The sequence below is a fragment of the Misgurnus anguillicaudatus genome, chromosome 5 (assembly GCF_027580225.2).
Source record: "Misgurnus anguillicaudatus chromosome 5, ASM2758022v2, whole genome shotgun sequence".
Taxonomy (NCBI): domain Eukaryota; kingdom Metazoa; phylum Chordata; class Actinopteri; order Cypriniformes; family Cobitidae; genus Misgurnus; species Misgurnus anguillicaudatus.
This window is the reverse complement of record NC_073341.2, coordinates 20594005-20620555: the sequence shown is the minus strand read 5'-3', so window position 1 is coordinate 20620555 and position 26551 is coordinate 20594005. Positions and strand designations below refer to the sequence as shown.

Sequence of the window (26551 nt, the reverse complement as noted above, 5' to 3'; positions counted from 1 at the left end):
GTATCGTATTTAGGGCTGGGTATTGGCAAGGGCCTCACAATACAACACGTTGCATGTTGCGATACATTGCAATACTTTTTTTATAAAAAATACAGCTGACTTCTTTTGAACAACTTTTTTTAAAGCAAAAGTGCTTCCACACGTCGACTTTGAAAGCTGCAGGTGTTTTTCAATTTTCTGCCAGTTTCTCACTCCCGCTATAACTTCTGAGACATTGGCCGAATATGACAGACAACTGGACAGGGACAACTACAGCAGCGGCGGAGGAAGTCGTTTGATGCACACAGAGGGATTTTATAGGTTTTTAAAAATATCAATAGATTGAAATATAGATACACTATCATGGAAAAAATTCATCACGATAGTTAACTGTATTGATATTTTTGCACAGCCCTAATCGTATTGTACCGTACTCGTAACGCATTACTGCAATAAACAAACCGTATGAAGTTGGAATTTTAGGTTTTTTGGAATTCAACATTTAAACAAAATTTGCAAATTATTGTCAGTTCACAGCACTTTTATTGTCAATAGCAGATTTAGTGGATTCTATAACTAACATAACTGAATGCTAACACTGACACCTTACTGCTCATTTAAGACGAATAGCTGGCATGATATATAGTTTAGCTTTTGGAACAATAGGTATCATCCAACTCTGCTTATTTTCATATGTGACACACATTAGTTTGTGAGAGATCTCTCACAGAGAGCAACCTCTGCTGTTTGACTTTCAGAGGAAACTTTTTCAGTCTTCGGTGTCACAGCGTTATCATTAGTCTTCATCCCCGCTGAAGGTGTCACTTCAGAACTTTGAGTGAGAACATGTGCACACACATTCAGAAACTATCCTGAGAATTGATTCTTTATGTTCCTCACTCTGATTAACTCTACCGTTTTTTTTACACGGTTATTAAAGTCGAAGCTGCCTGCTAGACGTGGCATATTCCCTCAGAATGCAGCTGACTATTGCGAGTGCTCTCGCCATCTTGCGGCCCCCGTCTGTTGTGCCGAAGAGACGGGGGCCACGACCATCTGTTCCCAATCTTCCTCCTCCTTTTTCTCTTCTCCTCAGCCCCCACACTGAAGCTCCCCTCTATCCATCCACCCCTCCTTTTTCCCTCGTTCACATTGTCTTTGCCTTCTCCTTGTAGGTCATGCAATATTCAAGCCTTCATATCTCAGCCATCATTGACTAAATGCCTCTTTTCTTTCGGTCCAGCGTCTGGGAGATGAAGCTGAATATGACCAAAGGGTCTCCGTTGCTGCCCGCCAAAACGAATTGTATTACACTTTCTGAGGCTATTATTGTCTTCTGCATTTCACACTAGACATTCTGCACATCCACAGCAATACAGACTTTAGTTTTCTGTAATGGGACTTTAAGAAAGTTGTTGTTGCTCATTTGTTATATCTTATCTTTATATAATAAAAGGATCACCTAACTGAAATGAAGCAGTCCACTTTATATTATTGGCTATGTACACACAGCTGTTTTGAGAGTGGCAACCACGCAGATGCAGGAGCAAAATCGTATTATGACACATGAGTACAGAATACATAAATAACTCTTGAAGTAGCAGTGATTGGCAAAATGATAACCATAGCAACAGTTTACATTTATATATTTATATTATGTGCTTGGCAGAAGTTTTATTCCAATACGTCTAGTCTATACATTTTGTTGTCAGTGTGCAGTCCCTGGAGATTGAACCATGACCTTTGCGTTTCTACCACAATGCTCACAAAAGTGCCAGTTTAAGCCACTTGGTGATAGCTAACTAAAGTAAAAGCAACCTCAAATGCATTATTATCTTTTTCAGTTTGGTAGCCTACTGTGCATACTATACACAAGTGCTAAATAAAACTTGTAGAGTGTTTTTGGAGTGAATTTGAGCCCTTATCTTGCATAAACAGGCCTTGCTTAACAAACACAGCTGAATTAAATAAGGATTTCAAGCCCTGAAAGGTGATAAAGGTGACATTAATTTGCTTTACCAAGGGATATCGGGTTTTACAGGCAGTACAAGGGGTGGGGCTTCACTTTTGCTCTTTCCTTACAATTGTACGCTCTTTTACGATTCATTTCGTACAAATTCAAATAATTTGCCACTTCATAAAATGCGTACCAATTTTGGTGAAATAATATGTCCTGTATGGGACGTCCCGCGTCGCTTTTTTTGACTGCTACGCTGATCTAACCAGTGACTGATCCAACAGGCTTGTTCAACTTCATGTGGCGCCACAAGAACCGAGCGGCAGAAAACATAAAAATCCCGCGAGATTCAAAAACTGCTATTGAAATGTTCTCGCGATACTTAAATGTCATCCACCTGTCAGTTCTTGTGGCGCCACAAGCAGCAACGGCAGTGGTGCTGATCATGACACTGATTTCCGACACCTCTCATCGGATCACAGACTCCCTCAAGAACAATCAGTATACGTTTAAGAGGGTCAAATCATATGATTTCATGTTTTCTTTTTTATATTAATTAGCTGTTTGTGCATGTATAAGGTCGGCATAGTTAAAAAGTTCATTCTCAATTCTTAAAAGATCGCTGATCAATCTGTAATGCTCCATGGTATTTCCAACTTTGATAGTTTTAATGTAAATATTTGATGTTGACTCTAAAAACAAACAGCTCACATCTATGTTAGTTTTAGTTTGTCACATGTAAGATCAACATGGAGAGGATAACGTTTTTTACCCTTAGTACAGGAGTCACAAGTGTTTTGTTTTAGACAGATATCAAAGGTAATGGTCCAACTGAAGGACTGTGTTAAAAGTACCTGCTGTAAATTAACAAACTATTAATAAACCTGCTGCCAAGGCATAAGAGTTATAAATTAATATTTAATTAGGGGATTAGCTAACATTTTGACAAATGGCTTAAATACACTGTATAAACAAAACCATATTCGCACTGCTGCGGCAGGTCATCTTTTGTCCTGTATTTCAGAGTGAGAAAGTTGGCAACCTTAAGTGCAACCAGAGGCCATCCCAATTCGAAGCATGATCAAAATGGAGCCTCAAAATGTGTCCTTCTATCTAGCCGTAAAGGAAGGAATGAATTAATCCTTCACAGGCTGCGTCCAAATACCCACACTTGCGGTCTTGGCCACTTGAGAGCGCGTGCATGTGACAGGAAGTAAGTGCGCAAGACTGTCCCATGTCTTAAAACTGGCAAAGTGCAGTGCCCTTAATGCACACTAAACCCACACATCTCGAGTGGCTAAGGCTAAGCGTATCCCATCATGCATCATGATTAGATGTAAATTGTGTAACTTTCGCCCAGACCTCACAAGATGAACGTTTAATTGTAAGTTAATAAATGGATATTACATATTTTGGTAGTAAATAAAAGTGTTGCACATTTCATTGCAGCCTAGGCCACCCCGAGATTTAGTGATGTGACCTTCGAAGGATCCAGCCTTCAAATTTTGACACAGCTTGTGTTAGAAGTTGCATGTTGTACAGTATGTGAAGCCTGAACGTTTATGGTTTTTGACCCGTGTGTCTGTTTTCTTAGCCCTGTTTTTTGGAAGCACGGCTACTTTGTTTGGTTGCATTTTTACATCAGTTATTGAAAATCTATGACTCCCTGCTTTTTGCTTCCGCTGCTTTTGGATTCATTCAATGGGGAATAAGCTTAGTCAGTGAACTTAGAGACTTTGAGTACGGGATACCTGCTCAATTCTGACCTAGAACAGCATAGTTATAAAAATGTTGCAGTCGCTTTGATTTTGTCTCAGAGTTTGAGTTTGTTGCTCAAACTTCATTGTGAAATGGAGAGGCCAATAGTGCACCTGTGTATGTGGCCCACCACAGTCGATTTGTCGTACTGTAGAACCTGTCAGTCAAGAATGCATGGCTAACGTATAAAAGTGGCACATGCCATGAATGCAGTGCAAATTTGGCTCCTGTCTGTGAACCATTACGAAATATTAGAAGCACAGCAAAATGCATCTCATTAAAATTGCATCTAACATTTTGCATAGTTTTGAAAAAACTATTGTTTATTTATTTTATTTATTCAATGTTTATTGTTAGAAAAAATACACGCACGAATAATAGTTTAAAACTTTATTTATATCATTCTTTGGGAATAGGGTTGCAAAAATATTAAATATTCCAAATTTTCTCTGAAAATAAGTGCGTAATGAAAGAATGCATAAAATTTAGTTTGACCTCCTGAGGTTTGACAGAGTGCATTTTTTATTTTATGAGAATTGCAGGTCCAATTGTGTACCGTGTTCATGGAAAGTGCCTCATTTTTATTTATTAATGCACAAGCAAGACTACATAATCATTCTTTTAGTGTTTACAGGAGTACAGGATTATTTCTCAATGCAGTGTGTTGTGTTTGAACGGGATAGGTCACTGTACATTGATTAATTGTCCCTCACCACTAGGGTTGATTTCTGAAAAAACAGGTGTATTAGAAAGGTCAGGAATGCCCTGGTAAACATTAAAATGTTATCTTGCTACACATATCTGACACTAGAGAAGACAGTATGCATACATACACGAAAGGCCGGAGTCTTGCACGTGCATGTGAATATAAATTACTCATGTAGTTTTGTACAAACCGAATCTGAAAAGTAAGCTTGGATGCTATTAATAATGAAGACGACAGGGCTCCATTTATTAAAATAGTGAAAAGTCATGTTTTCTCTGATGTGGCCTATTTAGGAACGAGCAGCTCTGGGAATAACGTGGCCCGCCAATTGCCAACTGTTCAGGTCTGAGTCCTAAGAGAGAACCGCTGAGGAGGAGAGGCAACCGAGAGCCTCAGCACAATTCCAGCACTCCAGAGGGATCTTAAATCTCGGATGAAGGGGAAAAGTATAAGCACAAGTTCCTCATATGCACCCGTTTGTCTGGATTACTGGCTCTCTCTTTTCCTCTCTCTCTCTCTCTCTCTCTCTCTCTCTCTCTCTCTCTCTCTCTCTCTCTCTGTCATGCTTGGATCTAACGTTTTATTATCCATGAAAATATTCAGTATATTTTTATGCCTTAAGCTATAAAATGTAATGAAAGGGGAACACCCCACGGTGCATAAAATACCTTTTTTTTGCGGACATACAGTAGACGGCTCTCCTGCAGAAGGCCAAATGCTTTGGATTTTATCTTTTGATTCCCACATTAACCTTCCATTAAAAATTATCTATGTTATGATCACCTCAAATTTGAGCTCGTAAATTGCCGTTTTATGAGCCGTCTTAAAAGGGAGAATTATCCTGATGTTATAGTTTAAGCAACATATGTTCCAATTTACTGACATCTAGCAGATTTGACGCGACACCAGCCATCCATTTACATCAGTGTCATTTGGTGGCACTAAATTGCCCCGCAATAAGTCGCCCCGTGGAATTTTTTGGTGATCAGGCAGCACATGGAGCTAGAAATTAATAGCCCGCAGCCTTTACAGGGGAGACGGGGCCAAGTCAACTCCTCTCCAAAAAACTGATCCCAGTCTCAATGACTGTCCCTTATGGTGCACAGTTTCCTTGTGGCAAGCTTTCCCTTACAGGCAGTGGATTGACACTGAGATGTTTTGTATCTGTTATTAATAGTCACATTGAGGACTGTCAAATAATTTGAAAGGATAAAAAATTAAATAATAATAATAATATATTAACTGAATATCGGTAACACTTTATTTTACGGTGTCTTTGTTACACATGTTACATGTAATTATTATAGTATTAACAGTTATATATGCATATTACATGCAACTAATCCTAAACCAAACCCTAATCCTAACCCAACCCTACAGTAAGTACATGTTGTTAATGATTATTACTTAGTACTTAAATATATAATTACAATGTAACAGTGACGCCTTAAAATTAAGTGTAACTGAATAATCAAATTACTTGTTATTAACGTGTTATTAACAAGTTGTTAATACAGTAATTAACTGCAAATCCCTGAATAAAGATAACTTATTGTGCACTGTAAAAAATTACCGTAAATTTACGACCTAATTTTACGGTACTGAACTATTTTATAAAATTACAGTTTCCTACCGTAAATGGTAGGATGAGTAGTGGGGGTGGGGCGGAGGAACTGCATTGAAATTACTGAGTGGTACACTTCTCAATATGCATTTTCTGTTTGTATTTGAATAAAGACTGAAAACCTTTAAAATGACCAAGTAGATGGCCAAGTACTGTTCCAATTCACAGTTAACATCTAGCAAAAAACAGTTAAAATCCCGGATAATCGAGGACCCTTACAAATCATCTTGTCTTGCTTTATTATTGGCAAAACATGGTTTTACTACAGTAACCACCATTTTAATTATCAAAAATCTGTTTAGTTTTGTGGTAACCATAGCTGAACAATAACCATGATTTTTTTGTTTCAACTGTAACAAAAGCTTGGTTAATTTTCATTTAGGGCATGATAGGTAGCTTATTATGGCCATATTTCCAAATATGCAGTAACACCAATGGAGCAGAAAGCCTGCATAATGTTCAAAATATTACTGTTATTGTGTCACAAAATGTAGTTTTAAGATTTGTTCAGGTGAGAATAAATGTGTTTAAAACTCAAATCTGTTGGTTATTTACATTTCCTCAAACATTTTCGGAGATGTGAGCTCCGGGCAACCACCGGATGATTAGAGCTCATGTACACCGACGATCGCTGCCTCCTCACGGAAAGACTTTCTAATTCGCCCGCTGGCCCTGCTCTGTAATGGTCATGATAGCATACAATTAGATAAAATGGGTATATCTGACGGGCAATTTGTTCTCATAAATCTTTTATATGTTCCAGTGCAAGTGGGACACAGTTACATTTTATAGTTTATATTTATTTGTAAAAAATATTTTAACTTTATAATGAAGCGGAGCCTTGCTGATTACTTGTCGGTGCACAAGATGGCGCAAGTAAACGCTGGTGTTCTGTCGAAGTATGTTGTTCCCTCTACCTTTACCTCATTATTCACTCTTCCACAGTACGCGATAAAGATGCGAATTGCTTAAACTGTTTTCAAAAACACTACAGGATTCTTCTTTTATTTAATGGCGGACTGGTGATCGTAGCACAGACGACTGGATTGATCAACTGTAAGGTAAGTTGATTGACAAGGAATTTTACACTTGCACACAACGCAAAGTACAGTATATCAACATAATCAGAGTAAGCACAGTAAAAATGACGGTTTCTTAAATATGTAAGTTAAGCAGGAGCGGATTGTTTAACTGTTAATTATTTGTGCACAATAACACACGCAGGGTGCATAAGAAATATTTTTTCAGTTATTGCATAATTTTATGATGTAAAATGATGCTAATAAAAACTCTAAAATAAGTTCGTTCGCTGAATTAATTTATTTAGCGTTTTTATACTTCTACACATTTTGGCCACAGTCAAAATAAGTTTTTTTTTATGAGCATGCGCACAAGCGGTGAGTGAAGGGAGGGAGCGGAGCACGGAGCAGGAGCAGCACTCTAGTTTTCCAGTCAGTGAGTGACACACGTCGGTCATGGTCTCAAAATAGCAGCACAGATTTAATCCTAAATCTCTTATAAAGCAGTTTAAGGGGATTCTATATATGTTCGTATGATTATTACGTGGGTTTTGTGTAAATAGATTGATTTTATTTACGTTAGATACATTCGGCAGAAGGCGCTCAATAAATTGGCGCCAACCGATTGCAATTTAACGTCGATATAAATACATCGAGGTACGTTTTTTATTAACTTTCTTTATTACTAATACTTTTCTCTTAATGTTTTAAAAATGCAGTTGTGTGTTTGTGAGAGATAACGGTAACGTTAGACAGGTTATGTTACATGTGGTCGCCCATGACTTATAATGCAGCAAATACTGTTGACGTAAATAACTTTTAGCAAATAACTTAGACATAAATAAAAGGGAAATCTACAATTTGCAGTGTTTTTTAGGGTGATTGATCATTTGTCTAACGTTAAACGGTTAAGTTAGCAAGACCATTAACGTTACATTTGGTAAATTGGCGCCAAACAACGTGCGTTTATTAGAGACCATTTACCTGAGGTAAAGTTAACCATTATCTTACATATTCCAAATATATACGTTTGTTTAAACATTCATTTTCCTAATTGTGCTCTTCCTTGGTGTAAAAGGAACTATGTTTTCTTGTAAGCTTTGTGGACACGCATGCAGTGCTATACCTGCATTTGTGAGACATATGCGCGTTCACGTTCACGTTTCTAATGTCAGGTTTAATTGTGCTTTGCCTACATGCAGTAAGAGTTTCAAAAAGTTTTCAGCTTTCAAAACTCACTGTTATCGACACAAAGAGAGAAAATCTGTGGGAATGAACTTATTTGACTTAACATGTCATGTGGATTTGTGTCAAGTCAGGTGTGAAACTCTGAAGGAATTTTATCAGCATCTTAAAACACACATTAGAGAGGGAAGGAACATTTCATGTCCATTCCAGCAATGTGGCAAAACTTTTTCAGTTGTGTCCACTTTTACAGCACATTTGTCTAGAAAGCATCGTGATTGTTCCGAGGTAAACCTAATCGATTCAATTGCACTTCCTCATCCTATACATGGGTGCCCTGAACAGCACTGTGAAATGGAGGACTCTGTTTGCAGTGCTACTGGTGATGTAGAACACACCCCTTTGGCTGAAAGTGTGGATGAAGATCTTTTTTTAAAACATCTTGCTCTTTTTTATCTCAAATTACAATCAAAATGTCTGCTTCCATCTTCTACTGTTCAGATAATTGTTGATCACCTTCAGGAAATTCATGAAATGAGCCAGTCACATCTTCTTTTTAAATTAAAAGAAAAGTTGAGTGCATTGAAACTTGGAGAAGCAGACATAAATACTGTTTTAGAAATTGTGCAAAGTGAAAATCTTTTTCAGACATGCAATTCACAAACACTTAAAACTGACCAAAAAAGAAAAACATTTTTCAAAAATACCTTCAACTACGTAGCACCAGTTCCACTTTGTCTTGGAACAAATGAGGCAGGCAAAGAGTGTTTTGCGCAATATGTTCCAATTAAAGAAACAATTGGTTCTCTATTACAGATAGATGCAGTTAAAGAACATCGCAAACAATTGTCTTATGGTGATCGTTCCCAAGATGTTTTTCAGGATGTCTGGGATGGCAGCAATTTAACAGGTAATACGTTGCTCAAGACTGACACCTCATCCTTTAGTTTAATCCTTTATCAAGATGCTTTGGAAGTAGCCAACCCTTTAGGTTCTGGCAGGAAAAAGCATAAATTACTTTGTGTATATGCAACTCTTGCAGACATTCCTCCACATCATAGATCAAGCATTGACCAAATGCAGCTTGTTTTGCTTTGCAGGGAGCAGGACTACAAATTTTTTGGTCAAGACAAAGTCTTCAGCCCTCTCATTAAAGATCTTAAAGAAATTGAGGTAAGTGGCATTACTTTGCCCGATGGAACATTGCACAGGGGAACTTTATCTGCCATTTGTGGGGATAATCTAGGCTCCCATAACATTGGTGGATTTGTGGAAAATTTCACAAAAAGTCACAATTTTTGCAGATACTGCAATATAGATAGAGAGACATTTAAAAAAGATCCACTGTCCAAAGAAAGTAAACGCACTGTACAGTCTTACAGGGACCTTGTTCAAGGTCAGACAAGCAATTTTACATCTAGTTCAACTGGAGGTGTCAAATTTGACTCTGTGTTTAATCAACTCAGTTATTTTCATGTATGTCAGCCGGGGCTACCCCCCTGTCTTGGCCATGATATTTTTGAAGGTGTTGCATCATATGATTTAGCTTTGTACATTAATCGTTTTGTCACAGTGGAGAAGCTGTTTACTTACCAAGAGTTAAATCGGCGAATAAATCATTTGTCATATTTGGGTAATGATGCCAACAATAAACCCAGTGATGTGGTTTCAGGTAGTGACAAACTTTCAGGTCATGCAGTTCAAAACTGGTGTTTCCTTAAGATGTTGCCTAGCTTGATTGGAGACAAAATTAAAAACCCATCGGAAAATGAGACATGGCAGCTGGTTTTGCAGCTGCGAGAAATAGTGGAACTTATATGTGCACCAGCTATTTCTGCTGGTCAGATAGCTTACCTACAGGTTATAATTGATGAATATTTGCATACTCGATGGCAATCTTTTCCCAATCACCCGCTTAAACCAAAACACCATTACATCAGTCACTATCCTGACTTGATTTTTCACTTTGGGCCTTTAATTCGTTTGTGGACACTGCGATTTGAGAGCAAACACACGTATTTCAAACAGTGTGCTCGAAAATCGCACAACTTCAAGAACCTATGTCTAACACTTGCTGAGAAACATCAGCTTTTTCAGGCATATCTTCATGCTGGCAGCTACTTCCCACAAGACATTGAAGTAGATAAAAGCACAGAGTTTTATCCTGGTGATTACAATGAAGACATCAGACACTCAGTTTCAAGTATGAACTTTGAGCATTTGAACACTGAGGTTGCAAATGATGTTACAGTGAGAGGCACAAAGTACAAACGAAACATGTTTGTTTTAATCCGTGATTCTGAGGATGGGCTTGTTGTTGGAAAGATAAAGCTAATTCTCATTCATCAGGGTGTATCTATACACTTTGTAACTCAGGAGCATCAAGCAATTTTCCTTCCGAACATGGGTGTTTATAGTATTACACCATCAGAGAAAATTTGCTGTGTAAATATTAGGAATTTGTTGGATTACTACCCATTGCCAGTGTACAGTGTGTGTGGCATCCTTGCACTAATTCTTCACCACTCTTTTCTGTTTTCTGTAGCATAATGTCTACCTGGCTTGAAGTTACAGACGTGATTTTAAGAGCACTGCCCAGTCTGTCATCAGACATTCTGGAACAGATAGTTTCCAACCTTCAACAGTGCGGCCTACAATGCAAAGATGATCTAAAATACGTTCAGCAAGACGACCTGAAGGATTTGTTACCTGTAATCCAAGTTCGAAAGCTGCTTGAAATGTTCAAAGCAGGTATGAGACATATGTCTTATGTAAATAAGTATGTACTTTAGTTGTGTGGAATATTTAATTAGGTCTTAAACCTAATAACTTGATTAAAGCTTTGTCCATAGTTTGATTTGCTTTAGTGATTTAATACAATTTGACCTGTATGTAGGGCCCTATGAAATCAGTTAAATTTTTTCCTAAATTTCATTTTATTTATTCTCCAATTCTGTGTGTTCTGTTTAAATTGTTCTCGACTCCAGTTTTTCGGTAGTCAAAAAGCATATATTATCAACTTAAAAACATTAAAAGAATAAAATTTAACAACAATTTATTGAAAGTTTAATTTAAAATTATATATAGGCCGATGTATTTTTCTTGTCACTATAACAATACTACAGACAAGCAACCAAATCTTTTTTTTCTTTTAATCATAAAACTTTAGTTTTACTTTTCAGACATCTGTATTAAATGTAAATATATTAGTTATTAGAATCTATGATTTTACATTAGCAATAAATACAATTATAAAACGGTTAGTTCCAATCCTTGATTCTGATTGGTCAATAGGTGTGCTTTATTCACAATAAAACACTGCTATGACCGCTTCACCTAACGGTTCTGTTTATCGCTGCGCCCTTAGCAACCACACACATTGTTTTTTTGTTTTATTTGAGTTTTCATGCATATTACAATTGGAACACATTTTTGTTCATGGTCAGGGACAATTTTTTTCTAGCGGAAGGAATGCTTTTTATTGATTAAACTTAATGAAAGTTGAAAATATTTGAGAGATTTTTTTTTACTTTAATATTGTGTGGTAACCGTTTTATAAAAGCAATAAGGTACCTGAGGCAAGTGCTGTATCGTGAATAAGTAACGGCTGAAGGGGTTGCAGGCACTCCACTTCGCATCGAATTCACGATACAGCACAGCCTCTTGTACCTTATTGCTTACATAAGACACTGCAAAGTCCTGGCTGTATGAATTAAATGTCCAGCTACAAAATTGTTCAGTTAACCATCAAACGGTCCTTGGGGTCTATATGTATCCAAACAACATTTCATTAGTTAAAAAAAAGGTTCCCTTCATCTCAGAGATATAAAACTTTGTGACTTTACCTAAATAAACTATCTTTACATACACAAAAAAAACTTAGCTTGATTCGGTTGTTCTAAAGGAATGTAATTTTTTTTTTATTAATCTGTCCCTTGGGGTCAATATAACATGAGACATTTTAGCTTAGTTTTTTTTTTTTGTAAACCACTTTTAGTCTCGTTTTTATTCGTCAACAATATTGCATTATACATTTTATTATAGTCATTGTCACATGAGCAGCATTTTTGTTGCGTCTTGTCTCGTTTTTGTCACGTGAAAAAGGTTCGTTGATGACTATATTTAGTCATACTTTTCGTTGACGAAAGCAACACTACATTGCAGTGCGAGGATTCCCATGAGAGGATGCTTCAAAGGCATAAATTCTGCACCCAGAAAGCCCATAAAAGTAGCGTGTACATGATTTAGGAGCATCAATTCTGCACCCAGAATGTGCATAAAGTCCGGTCAAGCGCATAATTCCCAAAATAACCATCTACACACTAAAGGTTTTTTACTATGACAGAAAAATATTTAGCATACTTACTTGATTAAACATACCTATATGTTCTCCTAAACCAGTGCTTCCCAATCCTGGTCCCCGAGCCCCCCCTCCCAAAAAGTTTTAGATATCTTCTTATTCAAAACACCTGATTCAACTTATCAGCCTCCTTCCAAAATGGTAAACACGTCTCCCTAACAAGCAGTGCGTGTGCACCAGTATTATTGTGAATGCATACTTGGCAAGAATACTTAGATTACTTGCATAACACTCCGAAATACAATCAATGGTTGATAAAGCACAATTACCTGTCAAGAATGTGGCAAGCTCTGCATCCAGCTTGAACCCTTTATAATCTCGTAGATTTTTCCACATTTCAAATGCCGGTTCGATATTATTACGGGCAGTTTGTTAGTGAATGTTTTCTCCGCCATCATGCTGCGTTCAATCCAAAATACCTGTGAACTTCAGGCGGATGCACGTGATATTGTAACTAGGGCTGAAACGATTCATCGAGTTACTCGATTACCTCGATTACAAAAATTCTGCCTCGAAGCCTCGTTAAATTCCTATGACGCGCACTATACGCGCAGGAATCTGATTCACACGGACCGTTGTTCAATGTTCAGGAAGCTCACATAGCGCGTGATACATTTTGAATTTATTTGGCGCGATGGCGGAGAGTAAAGATGTCCATAAACGGCAGAGAATGTCTAAAGTTTGGGATCATTACATTCTTATCATTACATTACATTCAGCACCTGAACCGAAAACATCCACTGCTGTTTCACCAAAGCGTCGCTGAAACAAGGTAACATAGCATAAGCCTGTACTTTGATGTTTGCTGATTTTAATCCCATACTGTATTTATAGCGATGCCGTGATGCGGTTTGAATAGATATGATGTTTAGCTTTGATGTTTTCAAGTATTAAACGTATTCACGTTCAACCACTTCACACGCATGCACCGTTGTCTCTCTCAAGCGTCATTCAGATCAATATCACGGCATTGCATCACATATGCTTAAACTTAATTAATAACAATAATTCAGTATGCAGTCACTGTATACACCGGGACGTGATGTTGTGACGCGATTTTTCGAATGGATGCTTCACCTAAAATGCACCACAATGCAAATGATGCAAGCCAAATGCAGCGTTCTATTGAAAATGAATGTATGTATTTCTGCCATACCAAACTGCAATGAAGCAACTGGTCTGACTGGGGCGTCACTCTTCCTCACGCACAGCACGAGTGCACGAGCACATACACACACACACATACACACACAGGTTGCTAGGTTAACATAGCAAATAGGCTCACCCCAGAAATTATATATTATTTGTTAGTAGCCTAATGGTAAATGCTGCAGGTTAGGGATGGGCGATATGGCTTTTTTGTGTGGTGATCTACTTTTAAAATGATAAAGCCGACAAGATCTATCTGGTAAAAAACAGAGTTAATTATTTTAATAACACTAAACACTTTAAATGCTTGTGAGGAATATACTGCATATATATACTGCGTGTTTTAGCAGCAGTTAACTTATGTGCGATCTACCAGCATTGCCTCAACGTATTGGACACCCCTGCTCTACAGAGTATATTTTTCTGCTGCTTGTTGGACGGCTTAAGTCCAAATAATAGATGTTGCATCTGTCTTTTTCATGAGCTCCTCTGTTTTGCTGACGCTTTCATCCATGTTTATTCAAAATGACGAATATGATGATGCATTGAAGCCGGCTGCAGCTCGTGGCTCTAAAGTTCGTGGGTAGATTGCATCATCAACAAGCATTATCGCGATAGTGCATAGATTTAAAATCTCTATTGTATGCCAATTTTGTATCGTCTATATTGCATATCGTTTATATTGCCCATCCCTACTGCAGGTGTAGAAATATTCATAAAACAGATATTTACTTTGATGTCAGGGCTAGATTACAGTATGAAACCTGTTGTGCATATTAATAAATTAAATTGCTTAATTGTTGGCACTGGCATAAACCGTAAATGGGTAAAAATAGCAATAAATACGCTTAGTTTTGGAGCCAAATGTTTGAGTTGGAATCAATACCTCTGTTTTTTTTTTATAAAAGCCAAATGTCAATACCTCTGTTTTGTTAAGAAATAAAAGCCAAATGCTTGATCATTTTACAGTCTCATAATTTTCGTTATGCATTTTTTGTTTAGGTTTTGGTAAAAAAAAAAATATCTGATTAATCGATTGATTAAGTGCTAGATTACTCGATTACAAAAGGAATCGATAGCTACAGCCCTAATTGTAACGTGTGCGAGAGGGAGGGGGGATCTGTGGCTAGTGCAGGTACTGTGATTGACAGGCAGATTTTACACAGCCCTGGGCTGATTGGACCAAATGAACCGGTCTGTGCTAATTGGACCAAATGAACCGGCTTGCTCTGATTGGACCAAGTGAATCAGGAGCGGTGGGATTTTGCAAAACAAATAACAGGCTCTAGGTGGAGCTAGAAGCGCAGGGTTTTTCCTTAGTTACTATTGGAGCATAGTGTTGGTTTCAGTGAATATGATCAAAAAAGTTGCCGACCGCAGCTTTAAAATGTGAATAGTACTGCACAACTTTGTTTTGCTAAATAGGTTATGTGTTTACAGTTTGAGTTTGCATTAAGCAAAAAAAAAAAAAAACGTTTTCGGCTTCAGTTTTGGTTTTCGGCCAAGTGAATACAACATTTTCGGTGCATCACTAAAAAGCAGCAGGGTTCTGTCACTTAGACCCAAGACAGCTTTAAGACTGTACTGTAATACTGATAAACATCCAGCTGTTTATATTCACTTAAACAAGAAAGAAAATGTAGTTCATTGATCACGTGGGTTGACTGCTCACTGTGTTCGCACTTTGTGAGCCCTCGTGTCTGAAGAATATGGTAAATGGTAAACAAATGTCTACTTCTCTTAATATTTTCTAAATTTGTGAATATCCTGCAAATAAACGTTCAAAGTGGTGCTGATGTGTATGCGTGCAAGGCGGATGCGGCAAGAGAGTATAGACCGTTTCAGCAGTAACGACATAAACAAGAGGCTGTCGTGGTCCACACGTAACTTCCGGTAAACTCTGCTAAGAATAAATAACAACAAAGTTCTTTAAACGTAGTTTATTTATATAACAAGCAAAAAAACAACACATAGATTACCTGGGAAACCAAAACATTTGTTATTTTCGACGAGGCATTTGTTCAAGAGTTCAGTTTAGCAACTAGTCAGACCATTAAAAAAATGAAACCGGAAGAAAGGTTCGGATCCAGACGTGTATCACGTGCGTCCGATGAAACCGTCTATACTCTATCTTTTCTGACATTACGCGTTGTGCAATAAATTCCATTTTTATGCTTTAATATTGTGATTCTGTCCACGTTTTTTGCATCATTGAAATCATAGGGCCCTATGTATGTGCTTTTGTTGTTCTAATAACTAGCAGCATATTTTGAGTAAATTGTGATTTGTGATATAATAAATGAGAATTGTATATCTTTTTAAACATAATCTTCTTAATTTCTATTTGTGCTTTTGATACTTTGTATTGTTCCAGAAACTGAGATGGTTACTCTGAATTTAGAAGTGGGGCCTGGTCCATCAGCATGTCCCTCATCATCTTCTCTGTCAAGTGAGGCACATGGCCTATCTGGCCTTGCATCTCACTCAGAGACAGCCAGGCCAAGCCTAAACACTACACATGTGTCCGGCATTTCCAAAATGTGGCCTGAAACATTTCAAGTCCCTTGGGACAAGATGCCTCCTGAAATCCGTTCAGCAATATCTACAGGTAAAAGGCCTAAACCAGCAGAAAGGCGTCAGATGGTGAGAATTCTTGTAGATGAGATGCGCAAATTGGAACTTTCCCCAACAAGAGCTCAGTGTCTTACAGTCTGCAAAAAGATTGTAAGGGAGTACCCCAAAACGTTTGGAGATACATTTCCAAGTGGCTTGTTAATAGGAGAAGGATATACATCACTTCTCCTACAGGTGAAGGCACGAGTTGAAAATTTGAACCGTGACAGTAGCTTTGTAATGCATAGAGCAAAGCCAAACACAGGATGTAAGAGAGGGCCATCTGACATCTATGGCTGTGTAAGATTTGAACCTCAGCCTCCACCTGAAGAGACAGCAGACACATTAGAGTGTAAACGTCAGCGACTACTAGACATTTATAGTCATGAGGGGAATGTTGGTGTAGAAAAAGCAGAAGTAAAGACTCTAATGGAAAGTTCATTTAGTCTGTTGCGTCAACAAATAAATTCCACACCAGCACCTTCAGTTGCAGACATTAGGAGCCACTGGCCTTACCTCTTCAACCAGAAGTCTATCTGCACCCACTTCAAGATGCTTACAGACATTGACGTTCTGAATGCTTTTGAAATGTCCATGAAAGAATGTGAAAAGCCCATGATTGAGTATTTTAAAAGCAGATCGAAGAATGAAAACATGAAGACTGTTTTGTCCCAGGCTGATAACACAGAGATGGCCCACCTGCTTATCAGGCTTCTGATGTCCCATTTTCAGGAACATGAAGATGGTCTGGTGTTGCATGCAGACGTAAGTACTCCATTTCCAGTCCACTTTAGTAAATTATTTTTGTATTTATGCGTATGTATTATTTTTTTGAGTATTTTGTGTTCTCTAAAGGTTGCTGCATCTGCATCTGATGTTGAGAAGACACTCAGTCTACCCGCCAGTCCTCGTCTGATTTTGCTCGGTTAGTGTCTTGTTTGTATTTCACATCCTAATAACAATTTGATCAGATACAATGAAACTGTAGAAGCACTTCTGTGGTAACTAGGGATGTCAATTTATGCAATTTCACATATTCGATTAATGTTTAAATTAATGATCAATCAATCAAAAAAAATGTTAAAAGTAATAGTGCAATAAGCCTTCACTGCAGTGGCATATAGCCAATGACATAAAAGTGTGCATAAAAACACCAGCTTCCTTGCGCGAATTAAAATATTTTATTTTGTGTAAATAACATGCTAGTTGGATTGTAAAATGAGTCAATGTAGTGTGTTTTGATAAAAATTATCAATTTAATCTCGTAATAAAACATAATGACTAATAGACAGTGTATAACTCTGCTTCATACGGGCACTCTGCAACAGTCCATGCGTCCATGACATTTTCGTTATCATAAAGTGTTATTTTTCTAGTTGTTCACCTCGCTTTCTGAGTTGTTGATACACTGTTTGTTGTAATTATATCCAAGAAGCACACGAAGGTCACTTTTCCTGTTGTCACCTCAGCTGACACCTGCGGCATACTTTCAGCAAAGATACTTATATTATGGAGATGGCAAAACTTCTATTAGAAAACACACAACAGTCAACTTGGCTAGTGTGCAGCACCTTAGCCAGTCAATAATGATGATCAATGATATGTTGCGGGCGTTCAGAGTGTAATGACAGTCAGTTACAGTTTACATTTTACAGTTTCTTGCCAAAATTTAAGATTACATTTTAATTTGTTCATTAAAAACAGCTTCTGGTCTCCGTCCCTGTGTATAGCACCGTTGCTATGTTAATCTTGCAGGCTTCCCTTAAGAGAGTTCTTTGCTTTCAGGATGCTAACCTTATTTGCATTTTCTGCATCGGACCCTTTTAGATTCACTGCAGATGTCATCATGTTGCGTTGGCTGCCAGCCTCGTCTCGCGTGATGTTAAAAAGCCCAGGTGTGTGCTTGGCATCAAGCATCGTTGTGATCATGGCTAGTTTAACTTCTACACGCTAGCTTAACTTTTTTTCTCCGGTTGTATGGGTTTAACGCAGGCATCGCACACACATGCATGATCTTGCTTACTCAACAATCGTTAAGTTTATTGATTAAATTCTTATCGACAGTTAATCGAAGATCATCCCTAGTGGTAACAAACTTTTAAAATGAAACCATCTCAAATGCAGTTATTTAAAATAAGATGTTCAGAAGTTTTGAAAATGTTCATTATTTTCATTTTAGGCATGGAAGGACAGGCAAATCCTGTACGATGGATGATAAGCCTAGAGGGTCGTATTATTTGTGAATGTGTTCAGTCAACTTTTTTGACAGCAGTTGCAACCGTGTTTGCTGTGTACTATGTCTTCAATCTGCAGTATCAGGAGGAGGCTAGTTGCACATTGGAATTTCTTCAAAGGTATGTCACTTAAGACTCACTAAGTATGTTATTTTACTGTTTTAGAATTATCTGAATTCTTCAATCAGATTGATTAACAAATGGTTATTGTTTTCTGTGGTAATTTGTTACACAACCATCTTTAGACGCTTCATTCGCATTAATCCGGAAAGAGGCTCCAAGACCTGCAAAGGCAAGGTACTCTCCAAGAAGACCGGCAAGGTTGTGAACAAAAAATCTGCAACGGTTAATCCAAAGGTTGCCTCTCTACTGAAGAATCTCATGGATTTCGAATGGGATTTCATTTAGGCAAGTAAACTTGCAAATATTTCTGTACTTGTTTCCAGTTTAACACATTTTCTACCATACTCTGTAATACACTACTAACCAGGGTTCCAGCGGGCGCCACAAACTCTTTATTTTTCAATCACTCCGCAAAGAGACTTAGATAACTCTGCTGATATTGGACATCCAGATATGATTTATACATAATTTAAAACGTTAAAGTGTCTAGTTTTTTTTCTGTCCACTCCCAATAAAAACTGAATTTTGTGCTTTTCGCAAAACTAAGAAAATAAACAATGCGCGTTTTGTTCTCTCTCCCTCAGTGAAGTCCTTTCAGAAACGCGTCAGAAAAATTAACTGTAACTTAACGAATACTTGTCATAAAAACAAAAGATAAATGTCTTCATAATGCTTGGAATGTCTGCTTTTAAATGATTTAAGTGAAATCGAAAACAAATATTGTAATTCGTTGTTAAAGGAACAGTATGTAGGACTGTGGCCAAAACTGGTATTGCAATAACAAAACTTGTGGCTAAAACTGGTACTGCAATCACCCAACTGGTGGCCAATACACAAAATGACAACATAAACATCAGTTGAGGGCTGCAACTCCACTTTTTAAATGACAATATCTTGGCCAGACCACCATTGTCAGTGAAGTCAGTATTTGAAATGAAAATTTTTCTTAATGTTTAGTGACATATCAGGGCCATTTTATGATTAATTGATATAAATTTCTTACATACTGTTCCTTTAACTGTATTAGAAGAGGGAGATGTACCGTCTTTCTCCTGTTACTGCATTATCTATAATGAGCCACGCCCCACTCCATTAAAGAGAAGAGCAGAGATCATCCATATTCGTTAGTCAACCCCAGTCAATGGAGACTCCGTCTCTGTAGCCATTCAGTGCTGTGTTGAGTTTTAATCCAAGTGCTGGTAACATGACATCTACTTGTTTACTCACGACTGTAACTTAAGTTATCTCCAGACGCGAGTGTGTGTGCTTCATCAAACAGTACGCGATCGACCTCCAAACGCACACACAAACACACGATGCCTCATATTTGACGCGCTTTGTGGTATTCTTATAAAAGATGCGATTGCAAACATTAGGGTTGTGCCGATAGACGATAGTATCGTGTATCGACGATCTTCCGACATATCGCCAATGGCAGGCTTTCATGGCGATAGTCAAGACGATAGTTGGCGAATGGTTATTATTTTTATCATCATAGTTTTATATTAACACCCACAATGCATGCTTTTCCTCACATGAGGGTTTGTGGGCTTCACTTTAAGCGGAGAGATTGTAAAGAGAGAATTCCTTCTTGCACGTACCTGCACTTAATGCGCGCGTCTGTCAGTGCAGGTCAAAACTTCTCCAGGGCCCTAAAAACCCCTTAGACCCCAGAGGGTTAAAAAGCGCCCAGATTTTTATCCTAGGTCTTAAATTTAATTTACCCAAGTCTTACATTTCTCACCTCCGTTCATTCCCGAAAAGCGTTGTTCGCAGAAAATAAAATAGTAATTTAAAACGCTGAAGAACTAATCAGTGGCGGAGGCAGAAAGATGGGTGGGTCCACGCAATTTGTCATAATCCACGCAAATCATGCCATAAGCTATATTACAGGTATTGTTGTCTGACTGTATACTGTGGGCTGGGCAAGAAACAAACCTTAAACTTAGTTTTGTATAAGCAAAAATCTTTTCTGGGTTAATTTAACCAACTAGCCCGTGGCTTATCTGAGTATTTGCCAGGTTCTGAAACAGAGGACCCAGAAGCGGAAAAAAAATCAACGGCTTTCTTGAAAATCAACTTAAACCGTCGTGCCGTCAAGTTCAGCCTCCCACCGGTTAGATCACTTGCCAACCGCGTCACCGTCTTCCGTCGTTTTTTTTTTTTTTTGTAATTAAATCATTTAGTTTCGTTAGAGAGAGCAAACACTAACAACTGAATCGTGAATTCAGTGGAGCTAAACGCGCGTCACGTCACAGAGCAGCAGGTGTCAGATTTCATTTATTACTTTCAGAGTGTGCAAGACAAGCTAACTGACCAGACGATGGCAGAAGCCGCGTGCTTACTTTTTTTGTGTTATAATTTACATATGTAATGTTTAATATAAGCTAGATTGTTTTGTTGTTGTGTTTTTCGTTAAGAATAATAAAAAAACATTTACTCAAGCAGCGCTTTAAATTGAGAAAGAGACGGTTACTCAACTTGGGACTTGCAGATTTCCGCCACTGGCTGAAGCACTTATTTGAAACAGCTGTTGCACTAGCATTGCACGTGGATTCATAAGCAATTCAGCGAACACAAACAGTTGCGTCTAATTCAAAAGTTTAAAGGAATAGTCTACTCATTTTCAATATTAAAATATGTTATTACCTTAACTAAGAATTGTTGATAAATCCCTCTGTCATCTGTGTACGTGCACGTAAGCACTGGAGCGCGCTGCTACACTTCGATAGCATTTAGCTTAGCCCCATTCATTCAATTGTACCACTCAGAGATAAAGTTAAAAGTGACCAAACACATCAACGTTTTTCCTATTTAAGACGAGTAGTTATACGAGCAAGTTTGGTGGTACAAAATAAAACGTATCGCTTTTCTAAGCGGATTTAAAAGAGGAACTGTATTTTATGGCGTAATAGCACTTTTGGGAGTACTTCGACTCGCCTGAAAAGTCCGCTCCCCTTCTCACTCTCAAAATGGGAGAGGGAGGGTGTTACTGCGCCGAGTCAAAGTACTCACAAAAGTGCTATTACGCCATAAAATATAGTCTTTAAACTCGTTTTTTTGAAGTCACATAACTACTTTTAAATAGGGAAACATTGATGTGTTTGGACATTTCTAACTTCATCTTTGTTTGGTACCATTAAATGATCTGGGCTAAGCTAAGTGCTATCATTAATTAATTCAATGTTTATTAATTAATTCAATGTTTCATCTGTCAGGAACCCTAACAGGAATAGCTGCGTGATGAAGTGAAACTAAAGGGTTAATAAACACGAACAAAAGCACTTTCTATATGACGCACTCTACATAATATTAAGCCTTGAAACAATATAAATATATTATACAAGGTGCATATATCTGCACAAAATGCAAGTGAACTAAAATAAAAAATGACAACAACTGGGTATTATACAACAAAACAACTAGGTATTATACTTAACTTTAACAAATTGAAAAGCTAAAATAGTAGATGATAATAATCGTTGAATAGTCGATTCATCGTTTAATTAATAGATTATCTAAATAATCGTTTGTTGTCGGCCTAGCTGAATAAAGCAAATCATATACACCTAGGATGGCATTTAAAGGCGGAGTCCACGATGTTTGAAAAACGCTTTGGAAAAGGAGACGGGCCGACTACCAAAACAAACTTATAGCCAATCAGCAGTAAGGAGCGTGTCTACTAACCGACATCCCTGCCGGGTTGCGTATGTGTGGGGCGGGTCTATCAACAGAAGGTCCAGATTCTATAGGGGTAGGGGCGTGTTTGTTTAGGTGATTTCAAATATCAACATTGGCTTTCAAACATCATGAACTCCGCCTTTAATATTGGGTGAACTATTCCTTTAAAGTGATAGTTCACGCAAAAAAATGAAAATTGTGTCATATTCTCACTCTAATGTTGTTACAAACCTGTATACATTTCTTTGTTCTGATGAACAAAGATATTATGAGAAATGTTTGTAACCAAACCAATCATGAGCCCCATTTACTTTCATGGTAGGAACAAAATGGAAATGAATGAGGCTCATGAATGGTTTGTTTACACATTCCTCAAAATATCTTCCTTCATCAAATAAATTTATACAGGCTTGTAACTACATGAGAGTGAGTAAATAGTGAGAATTTTTTTTCTGGGGTGAACTATCCCTTTAACACTGCCACCTGTAGTATTAAATGTTACTATTAACACACTGCTTACCAAGGTTTTTTATGTTTATCTTTCAGACTTCCTGACCTGTACCTGGGAAAAGACGTTTTTTACAAGTTTTCACGTTTTTACAAGTTTTTACAAGTTTTTCAAGTTTTTCCAAAAACATTTCCATGACCTTAAATGATTTGTGTATGAATAATAATAAATTGAATGTGTTTAAATATGTCTATAGACTGTTCTTTTTGCACAAAATCTATTTGGTAATTATATGTTATCTTATATTTTCCATTCTATTGTTTAATTACAAAGCAACAATTCAAAATACGGTTATTAAATCGTAGGATTACAGTACGCAGCTGGAAACCCTGCTGCCAGTATTTTACCGTAAATTTAAGGAACAACCGTAATTTAGAATACGGTAATGAAACCGTAGGATTACGGTACACAGCTGAAAAGCTGCTTGCAGTATTTTACCGTTAACTTACAGCACAGACGTTATTTAGAATACGGTAATGAAACAGTAAAATTACGGTGCACTGCTGGAACCCCAGCTGCCAGCTCTTTACCGTAAAAATACGGCAAAATTTTTTACAGTGTGGTATTACAAAAAGTATCTTTAGATGTCAAAATGAAGAGTTTCGTTGCAAAACGAGATAACCACCGTTTTTTTTATTGTTCAGAAATCTCGTTTTTTGGTTGTGCATTCCAATTGATTTCAATGCAACTGCAGTTGGTTTGTTTTGATTTAAACCTTCATAACTTAAAAAATACAGCTAAGTAGCACAATAAAACAATATAATAACATGATAACATAATAATAAACATGTTTTGACAAAAATGTAAAAAAAATTGATTTATCTCGTTTTGCAACGAAACTCTTCATATATTGCTTGTTTTATTGCCATATCATTGTTATCCATATATATACAAATAACACAAGGAATCGCTCTACAGTTTTTTTACACTTTTGTAAGTCGCTTCAGATTAAATGTAAATGTACCGTACATAAAATATAATGTAAATACACTTTAAATTAGAAACCATAATATGTTTTTTGTATGTTGTTGGTATAAGTGCCATGAACCCGTTCCTTTGTTTATATTAAACCTATCAAATTTCCACTTCCTAGACTTCACTGGCTAAAACTTAAAAAACAAAGTGTTTTAATATACTTCAGAGGCTCATCTTTTGGGATAAGACAAGCTTCATAAAATGGCCGTTTTGTACCCTTCCTTTATTGTGCATGCAATGGCTCTGCCATAGCTATATTTTTAATGCATTGAGTTAAAAATCTATTTCAGTGGAGTGACCTTACACTAAAAAGGTGAAGGGGTCAAAGGTTAGGGTCATTCTTATCCATTTCTCCACTCTAATCCAACGGGTTCATGAGCAGGAGAGAAATAGGCGCCAAGCGGAAATGAACCCTCTCTGGACAGCCAAGGCAATAACGTGAATAAATGTTGTCTCCCAGTGCAATTAAACCCACCCTGATTACACCTCTCTGGCTATCGATTGGAAACTTTCACTTAATAACCACTAGCATGGGCTCTTATGGTAACCCAAGGTCCAGCCATCAAGAGCGAGACTGTTGGAGATTTATGTCCAGTGGCTTAGTGACTCCTAAGGGAGTCTGTGTCATTTCTTTATTCCAATGTGTAGAGTGAGACTAACTCGGCTTTTTACACTCCATTATTAAGAGTCAGACATCTGTGGACAGCAAGACATTGTTTCTGTTTAATGCAGAGTCGAGTCATTTATTCTAGTTGAGGTTGGAGTGCGGGGTTATGTTATTAAGGTATAGGGTAATATCTGTTGACATACAGCCGGAGCTTCATCAAGAAATGTTTACGGTTTCGTAATGTTAGTTTAACCTGTTAAACTATAAACCCAAGAAATGGTTGCGCTTCGTGAAACCTTTAGTCTATAGGCATAATTGCATACTTTAGACACACATTACTAAATAACAGTAGCTTTAAGATTTTACGCATAAGGTAATAGTACAGAAACAAATACCAAAGTTTCCCAGAGGAAATGTTATTGCTCAGAAGTTGGTTTTTGGTAGTTAAGGATGTCAGATGGAGTTCTCGTTTGTTTTTCATTTAGTTGTTTTTCCTAAAATTGCTTAGGAGAAATTTAAATAGAAACAAATAAGACCATTGTTAAAATACATTAAAGGGGACATTTCACAAGACTTTTTTAAGATGTCAAATAAAACTTTGGTGTCCCCAGAGTACATATGTGAAATTGTAGCTCAAAATACGCCATAGATGGTTTATTATAGCATGCTAAAATTGCCACTTTGTAGGTGTGAGCAAAAATGTGTCATTTTGGGTGTGTCCTGTTAAATGCAAATGAGCTGATGAAATTCAAACACTGATCACAATGATGGTGGTTTGTTGCAATTAAAACTCAATTGTGCTTTTCTCTGCACTAAATGGCTGTGCTGTGGTTGGATAGTGCAGATTAAGGGGCAGTATTATCCCCTTCTGACATCACAAGAGGAGCCAAATTTCAATTACTTATTTTTTCACATGCTTGCAGAAAATGGTTTACCAGAACTAGGTTACTAGGTTTTCTAGGTTGATAGAAACACTGGGGACCCAATTATAGCACTTAAATATGGAAAAAGGGATATTTTAATGATATGTCCTCTTTAAAGGGGCCATGGCACAAAACTTTTTTAAGATGTCAAATCAATCTTTACTGTCCCCAGAGCACATATGTGAAGTTTTAGCTCAAAATACCATATAAATAATTTATTATAGCATGTTAAAATTGCCACTTTGTAGGTGTGTGCAAAAATGTGCCGTTTGGGTGTGTCCTTTAACATGCAAATGAGCTGATGAAATTCAAACACTGATCACAATGATGGTGGTTGTTAAAACTCAATTGTGCTTTTCTCTGCACTACATGGCAGTGCTGTGGTTGGATAGTGCATATTAAGGGGTGGTATTATTATAATAAGAGCTCCTTCTGACATCATAAGGAGAGCCAAATTTCAACAACCTATTTTTTCATGCGCTTGCAAAGAATGGTTTACCAAAACTAAGTTACTGGATTGTTCTTTTACACATTTTCTAGGTTGATAGAAACACTGGGGACCCAATTATAGCACTTAAACATGAAAAAGGCTGATTTTCATGATATGTCCTCTTTAAGAGTATAAAGCTGTAACGTTAATGTAGATTAAATAGGTAAAATAATCAGGGTTTGGGGAAATTTGATGAGAAATGTTGGCTCATATTGAAATCTTCAATAATATTGACTTTTTATTGCAGACTTGGCAACTGAGCTCAGTTGAGATCTCTTCTAAAACTCTAATGGAGACATTTGGTCTTTTTCTCAGGCGAAATATCTGAGACACTGGAGACCAAAAAAAATAACCATTAGTGATAAGACATTACAGGTCAAAGCTAACACTTTGCAACTCAATAGTGCAACTTGAAATGAGAACAATGTCATTGTGCCTCTGGCAGAAAAAGTATGTAGTATAAAATAAATTATGAAAATATAATCAGACCTTTAAGGCAGCTCCATTAAAACAGACAGTTTGCAATGTGCACAAAAGCTTCTTGAGTCAGGCCCAAAATATCAAGACTCACTCCAAAAGCAACATTACCTCCACGTAAGAAAATTCACCCTTCACAGCCCTTGTCTTCCATCATACACCTGTTTGGCTGAGTGTGCCAGC

The 26551-nt window shown here is 37.3% G+C and overlaps 1 protein-coding gene across 1 annotated transcript; it reads left to right on the top strand.

Annotated features, from left to right (window-relative positions):
* Positions 1–7437: 7437 nt before the first annotated feature.
* Positions 7438–23075, top strand: LOC141363844 (uncharacterized). The gene is made up of 9 exons (XM_073867351.1): positions 7438–7479; positions 9045–9138; positions 9329–9401; positions 10774–10979; positions 16112–17115; positions 17206–17275; positions 18530–18704; positions 18830–18992; positions 22935–23075. Exons 4-8 carry the CDS (start codon positions 10778–10780, stop codon positions 18990–18992), a joined length of 1614 nt encoding a protein of 537 aa, XP_073723452.1. The 5' UTR covers positions 7438–7479; positions 9045–9138; positions 9329–9401; positions 10774–10777; the 3' UTR covers positions 22935–23075.
* Positions 23076–26551: the final 3476 nt, after the last annotated feature.